Here is an 8,094-nt window from a genome sequence, read left to right on the forward strand (position 1 = left end):
GCAACTTGGATGGTGGTGGGGGCCACATAATGTATGTACTGGCCACCAGGGGGCCGCAGATTCACTTGTAACACACACACACACACACACACACACAAATTACATGTATTGTATGTAATTGTAGTCGTCTAACTTTAACCTAGATAAGACACTCTGCTGTTCCTCTGCGCCGCTCCCCCTCCCCCCTATAATATATTGATAAAAACAGTATGATATGGGACCTTTAAGTTTGCATGTTTTCTTTTCCGTGCACTCTTTATTTGATTAAACATCGGTCCTTTAAATAAGCTAACATGTCAACAGCTAGGCTAAACACAGACATTAAAATTATGAATAAAACCTGCTATACTCTGGCTAAAGCTAGCTCTGATACCCAAAACATATTAAAACACAACACTTTATTTAACATTTACAGTTTTAATTATTATTATTTATATGAATGACGTTCAGAGACATGTGTTACTGACAGTCAGTTAGCTAACGTTAGCTCTAAAGCTAATTTATGAGACAAAGTCGCCAAACAAAGAGGAATTATATCAAATATCTTTAAGTAGCTGTTATAAGAGATTAATTAGAAGCTGTATAGTGTTAAAGCAATACATAAATGTGGATAAATACAGTATTAATTGTCGTTATTTCTCACCTCGCTCACCGGCTGTTTTGACAGCTCCGTCAGCTGCTGTAGATTTGAAAAGTTTTAACTGAGCCAAGCGGCCAATCAGATTCAAGTACTGCCCCTTAACCACGCCCCTCCACAAAACAGTGCCGCTCCATTTATTCTGCAGACTGATCCACACGGGCGGAGTGAAGAAAATTAAAGGGAAATCACAGGCGACAAAATCATCTCTCCCGTTTTCTGGGACCTGGTGATAAAATCTATTAACGTAATGTTGTTCGACGTGTCTCAAGGTCTCAACGATGACCTCAACGTGAAACCGAGTAAAATCATGCAGTAAATATACACAATAACACAATATATGAAAATACTATATTAGTTTATATATTCTGCACATAAATAACACTAAATATAAAATGTATTTGTATTTATTTTTGCACATAATTTACAATTTTTTTAATATATTTTTACATTTTACATTTCAATGGAATAATGAAATGTCAGCATCTTACTCGTAGTGTAGCAGGGGTTTAGTTAATTTATTTATTTGTAAACCAACTTCAAATATTATTATTACGATAATATTGTTTATTTATTATTACAATAAAATGTTTATTTATTATTACAATAAAATGTTGAAAAGGAAAACATTTACACAAATGCAAAACAATATACTGTTTTACAATAATATAGTAAAGTGTTTCCTGTACGGTTACATGATACACACTGAACGTGACTTCCTTAGCAGCATGAGAAACACCTCATGTACACACAGTCTGCTACACGGGAGACACACACACACACACACACACACACACACACACACACACACACACACACACACACACACACACACACACACACACACACACACACACACACACACACACACACCGCTCATCACTACATCCACACGTCTCCACAGAGGAGGAAGCACCGGATATTTGGGGTCTTTTGGGGGGATTTACTGCCTCTTTTCAGATGTCTGGAGGAGGAATATCTAAGAGCTCCAACTAAGGTGAGTCCTGTTGCTTTTCTTCATTTAACTTCACTCACTTATTATCATGTTACAAAATGTTATAAGTAGCATGTACGTCTCACAACCTGCAGCAAAAAATAGATTTCTGCACATTTTGAAAGTGATATAAGGAGATCTGTTATTAGGCAGTTTAAAAGTGCATTTAAATTATTCATTTTTGCAAAAACACAAATGTGTTGCATGTTGGATGTTCAGTTGTTCTGCTGATCCTGCCTTCTGTCTATAAGCAGATCTTGGCTCTGGCAGATATTTCCTGCAGCTCTCTGGCAGCCGGACGCTTCCTCAGCAGAGCGGCTGCTGGCAGAGCAACATCTGAGCAGGTACACACATGATGTAACTCCTTAAATCTGGGTTATAATGTGATTTGAACTATTCTAGTAAATGCACACGCTTTAATATATGGGTGGGAGTATAACATGTGAAAGAAATTAGATGTTTTCAGTGCTTTAAACACATTTTCCATTTACTCAATTTACTAAAAACTTTATTTTGTATTATTAAGCGGGATTGATTATCGTATGCTTATATTAATGCAATAAATATACATATGTTAAATTATAAATACACTTGGCTAAATATTCTGCAGAAAAGTATTCATAGGCTGTTTTGGTTTTAAATTCATTTGTGCTTGAAGCAACTGGAAATACACTTGGAGTTAATATGGTTTTTGTCATTTTTCCACCAATTAAATATGCATTTAGTTCAGAAGAGGTTAAATATTGAATAGTTTTTTTTAATGATATCTTATGTTTTGGAGTGAATTACACAAGAGAGCATGCCTTTCACTGCACAGTGGACTTACAAACTCTACTTTACTCATTTCCTCAGCTTTAGACACTTGTGATGTTTGTGCAGATTATCACAGAGTTTGCAAACAGCCCTGTTGTTTGTGTTGTCTGTGTTGTTTGTGTGCTGTTTCTGTGTCTCTGAAGGTCATGAAGCCTCAGGAGGCCGAGCTCGTCTCTGAGATCTCAAAGGTATTTATCCTGCAGCTCCTCTCATTATCCTCTGTTAAAGGTCCCATGTCATGGCCATTTCTACTGATCATATCATAATTCCATTGTTGGATAGAATAGATTTATATTGTGCAAAGTTCCAAACTCACATTGGTTTCTCATACAGCATCTCTGTATAGTGTGTATTCACTCTCTGTCCTAAACGGCTTGTTGGAGCTCCTGCCCCCCCCACTCCTGGGACCTTTAAAGACTCAGCTCACATTACATTTAGAGCTCTTTTTACTTCTGTTTGACCAATGTCTCTGTCTGGATTATGAGACAACTGGTTGAACACCTTTAGTCACAAACACACACACATTTATAGTTGTTGAATCTCTTTTTGTTTTGTTTTTCACTTTGTATTCTTTGGTCCATCATGTGTCCTTGTCGTCATTTGTCTTTCCAGTAGATTTCCATCTTCTACGGTAGTTTTGTGTCCGCTTGTATTATGTATTATTTGGGCGCTTTGTGTCTTTGTGTAGTCCATTTGAGTCCCTTTGAGGTCGTTACGTGTGTCTCTAGTTATTTTTGTATAATGTTGTATCGCCCTGTAGCACCTTTTCACCTAATCATGGCTCTGTAGTAATTGTTTTACTTTTGTGGTAAATGTGTAGGTTTCTTTGTAGGTATTTCGTGTTGAGTTCGTGTCCGTTTTGTTTCCTTTTTTGTCTATTATTTGGGCATTCATTGTGCATTTTTCTGATGAACTTGTGTCTCATTTTGTGTCTCCTCCTGGTTGGTACGCGTCTATTTTAGGTCAGAGGGGCCGCTGTCAGTTTAAAATGCTTACAGCATCAGGAGTGTGAACATATGTTTTATTGTGCCGCTTTGATGAATGTAATTAACATTGTGAGTGATCTATCAGCTGCAGGGCATGGTGTCGGAGCTGAAGTCGGGCTTCAGCGGCGCCCTGATGGAGCTCAGTCAGATCCAGCATGGAGACAGCGACCTGAGGGAGGAGCTGCAGGAGAACCGGAGGAGCTGCAGGAAGAAGGCTCTGCGTGTGGAGGCGCTGGTGGAGGCTCTGAGGGTGAGACCATCAGATGATGAGGGACATGTGATCATGTGGAGACAGAGGGTTGTGATCACATAATCATAATACATACAATGGGTTATATTCTCTCAAAGATGTGCACCCATTACAGTTATTAGACAGAATAACTATATACCATTTTTTTTAATCTATTACTTTATCGTATTTTATTTGCAGATATTTTATTTCGTTATCTTTTATTTCTCTATTTATTTTTACTCACTAAATGTTTTTTCTTCTTCAAGCAATTCCACATTTTTTTATTTAATTTTTCATTATTTTTGCACCATTCATCTATTATTTTATTATTCATTTTTTACAATAATTAGATTACAGATTTAATATTTCCAAATGATGTTGTTATTTTTCTGACTTTTCAACACATGTATTTTCCTGTTCTTTATGTCATACTGTACCTTTCACTCCATAGTGAACTCTCATAGTGTGTGCTCACCTTCGACAGCATCCGGCACTTTGCAGAAGTGTTCTCTTTAAACCCAGTGCAACCACAATAGTCATATCCATATAAAAAAACATGTATAATCCAAAGTTCAAAGGGACGTAGGAGAGAACAGCTGCACATTTCAGAGTGGTCTTCTGTTGAGGCACACCTGCAGCAATCAGCTGTTTAATCAACGCCCTGACACACCACACCTGTAACACCGTCAACTGAACATCTTCTAGGAATACAACTATATGCTGTGTTTTTTGTGCTTTGTATATATTTTTATTTGTACATTACATTACTTTACATTACATGTCACTTGTTGTTAGACACTTTTTTAATTTTTTTAATTTTTTTTATCCAAAGCGACTTACATACTCAATACTGTGGGCAATCCCCTGATCCCAACACACATTGTTAATAATATTTGTTGGTGTATTTCTTGAGTGTTTTGCTTGTTTTCCTGCAGGATGAGCTCGGGGTGATGAGCGGTCAGATCCTGCAGCTCTACAGACAGAAACCTCTGGAGGAAGACAAGAGCGCCACAGCCAAGAGGTCAGTAAAACAACAACAAATACTTAAATAATTAAATAGATAAATAAATAACAGTTGTTTCCATGGTTCCTTGTGTTTTGTTCAGCGGTGATGTGTGTGAGCGCAGGACGCAGTGTGTGTGTGCTGCGTCGTGTGTGTCCCGGGGGAAGCTGCTGCTGCACTGCTTCCTGCAGGGACTCAAAGCCGGACTGAATGAGGGCACTGGTGAGAAAAATATCAATAAATGTACTCATTTTGTTACAGATGTCAGATATGTAAGGCATTTTTTGTGTTATTTGACCAAAAGTGACATTTTTGGGAGTTCTGAGATTTTCAGAAAAAGAAAACAAAATATTCTGAGAGAAACAAATACAGTGTATTTAAAAGTGTTCACACCCCTTAACTTTGTACACATTTTGTTATGTTACAGCCTTATTTCAAAATGGATTAAATTCATTTTGTTTCTCAATATTCCACACACGATACCCCATAATGACAAAGTGAAAACATTTTGAAATAATTTTTTGCAAACGTGTTAAAAATAATCAAATGAAATATCACATGTACATAAGTATTCACACCCTTTGCTTTGACACTGAAATTGAGCTGATCATCCTTGAAATGTTTCTATAACTTGATTGGAGTCCACTTGTGTTAAATTAAATAGATTGGACATGACTTGGAAAGGAACACACCTGTCTATATAAGGTCACACAGTTGACAGTGCATATCAGAGCATAAACCAAGTCATGAAGTCCAAGGAATTGACTGTAGACCTCAGAGACAGGATTGTATCAAGGCACAGATCTGGGGAAGGGTAAAATGTCTGCAGCATTGAACGTCCCAACGAGCACAGTGGTCTCAATTACTTGCAAATGGAAGATGTTTGAAACCACCACGGCTCTTCCTAAAGCTGCTCGCCCAAACCAAACTGAACATCGGGGGAGAAGGGCCTTGGTCAGAGTGGTGACCAAAAACCCGATGATCACTCTGACAGAGCTCCAGTGTTCCTCTGTGGAGATGGGAGAACCTTCCAGAAGGACAACCATCTGTGCAGCACTCCACCATCATGTCTGGAGGAAACCAGACCTGCCAACACCATCCCTACAGTGAAGCATGGTGGTGGCAGCATCCTGCTGTGGGGATGTTTTTCAGCAGCAGGAACTGGGAGACTAGTCAGGATCAAAGGAAAGATGAATACAGCAATGTGCGGAGAGATCCTTGATTAAAACCTGCTCCAGAGTGCTCTGGACCTCAGACTGGGGCGAAGGTTCACCTTTCAACAGGATAACGACCCTAAGCACACAGCCAAGATAACAAAGGAGTGGCTTCGGGACAAGTCTGTGAATGTCCTTGAGTGGCCCAGCCAGAGCCCAGACTTGAACCCGATTGAACATCTCTGGAGAGATCTGAAAATGGCTGTGCTCGCCATCCAAGCTGATGGAGCTTGAGACGATCTGCAAAGAATGATGGGAGAAACTGTCTAAAGAGGTGTGCCAAGCGTGTAGCGTCATACTCAAGAAGACTTGAGGCTGTAATTGTAATGGTTTTACTTTTAATTCATTTGCAAAAATTATTTTAAAACTTTTTCCACTTGGTCATTATGGGGTTTTGTGTCTAGAATGTGGAGAAAATACCTTTAATCAATTTTGAAGTATGGCTGAAACATAACAAAATGTGGAAAAAGTGAAGGGGTATGAATACTTTCCGGGTGCACTGTATATATTTATTTTTTCAAAAAAGGAAATTCTGATTTCTGAGATTTTCCGGCAACATTTTTCTGAGAATGAAATCTGAATACTGAGATTTTCAGGATAAAAAATGAAAAAAAACAATTCTTAGAGAAAATGTAATTGTTTTTTCTTCAGAATTCTAATAAAAAGTCAGAATTTGGACAGTTCTCGGAATTCTGAGATTTTCAGAAGACGAAAAAATTCAATTTTCACAAAAAACTAAATGATCTGAGAAAAAAAAAAAATATATATTTCAGTCAGACAACTCACGTGTTTCTTTGACATGTTTGTTAGAAGCAGCATATAGTTGAGTTTGGCGTCTAGGCTCGGGCCTCATCACTCCACAGATATACATCGCACGATGAGGGATGATTAAATAACTAACCCCCCGAGCCTACAGGTGGACGCTGGGGTGGAAGCTGGGGTGGACGCTGGGGGACGCTGGGGTGGACGCTGGGTTGGAAGCTGAGGTGGATGCTGGGTTGGAAGCTGGGGTGGAAACTGGGTTGGAAGCTGGGGTGGAAGCTGGGGTGGACGCTGGGGTGGACGCTGGGTTGGAAGCTGGGTTGGACGCTGGGGCAGACGCTGGGGTGGAAGCTGGGTTGGAAGCTGGGGTGGACGCTGGGGTGGACGCTGGGGTGGACGCTGGGTTGGAAGCTGGGGTGGAAGCTGGGGTGGAAACTGGGTTGGAAGCTGGGGTGGACGCTGGGGTGGAAGCTGGGGTGGAAGCTGGGGTGGAAGCTGGGGTGGACGCTGGGGTGGAAGCTGGGGTGGAAGCTGGGGTGGAAGCTGGGGTGGAAGCTGGGGTGGACGCTGGGGCGGACGCTGGGGCGGACGCTGGGGTGGTGGTGGGGTGGAAGCTGGGTTGGAAGCTGGGGTGGACGCTGGGGTGGAAGCTGGGTTGGAAGCTGGGGTGGAAGCTGGGGTGGCGGTGGGGCGGAAGCTGGGGTGGTGGTGGGGTGGAAGCTGGGGTGGAAGCTGGGTTGGAAGCTGGGGTGGAAGCTGGGTTGGAAGCTGGGATGGAAGCTGGGGTGGACGCTGGGGTGGAAGCTGGGGTGGAGCTGGGGTGGATGCTGGGGCAGGCAAGCAGCAGTGACATGGAAGTAGCTGCAGCAATAGGATCAGCAAGCAATGCATGGAGAGAGATCTGGCAGGTTAAATAGAGCAGCATATTAAGGAGACTCGGTTTGGTTGGTTGTAGAGTGGCAAGGGGCGTTATGTATGAATGCAGCATAAGTGCTCGAGTTGACTGCCTGAACTAGCTTGTAGGCTTCGCCCCATTTCTCAAAGAAAAGAAAATTAAATGGTTTTTTTCTTCAGATTCCCCCCCCCCAGAATATTCTTTTCAGAATTGTGATTTATCGTTAATTAAAATGTTTCTCTTTTCCTCCAGACGCTCGTCATCAGGTGGCGATGCAGCTGCTCCACTCGGAGTGGGAATACGTGTCGACGTTAAACCAGCTGTACGACAAATACAGGAAGCCCCCGGACCACCTGATGACCCTGGAGCCATAGTGAGTACACCTTTATATATACAAACATACAAACACAACTTTACTCATCATGGTTTCTGTATGAATTCTGCAACTCAGAGGGAAGTTTTGGGTGTTTTAAAATAATAAATAAAACTATAATTGAAGGAAGGGTATGTAATTCACTTCAGAAACACTTTTTGTTATATTCCATGGAATGCTCTTAA

General features: G+C 41.0%; 1 protein-coding gene across 1 annotated transcript; it reads left to right on the forward strand.

Moving 5' to 3' along the window:
* The first annotated feature begins 1,465 nt into the window (after positions 1–1,465).
* On the forward strand, positions 1,466–8,033 carry si:ch211-67f24.7 (rho guanine nucleotide exchange factor 33). The gene is made up of 7 exons (XM_010780016.1): positions 1,466–1,634; positions 1,886–1,975; positions 2,588–2,632; positions 3,516–3,680; positions 4,598–4,683; positions 4,769–4,887; positions 7,789–8,033. The coding sequence occupies exons 3-7, from the start codon at positions 2,591–2,593 to the stop codon at positions 7,908–7,910; spliced, it is 534 nt and encodes a 177-aa protein (XP_010778318.1). The 5' UTR covers positions 1,466–1,634; positions 1,886–1,975; positions 2,588–2,590; the 3' UTR covers positions 7,911–8,033.
* Positions 8,034–8,094: the final 61 nt, after the last annotated feature.

This window comes from Notothenia coriiceps, unplaced genomic scaffold, assembly GCF_000735185.1.
Source record: "Notothenia coriiceps isolate Sejong01 unplaced genomic scaffold, NC01 NC01_scaffold00021078, whole genome shotgun sequence".
Classification (NCBI taxonomy): domain Eukaryota; kingdom Metazoa; phylum Chordata; class Actinopteri; order Perciformes; family Nototheniidae; genus Notothenia; species Notothenia coriiceps.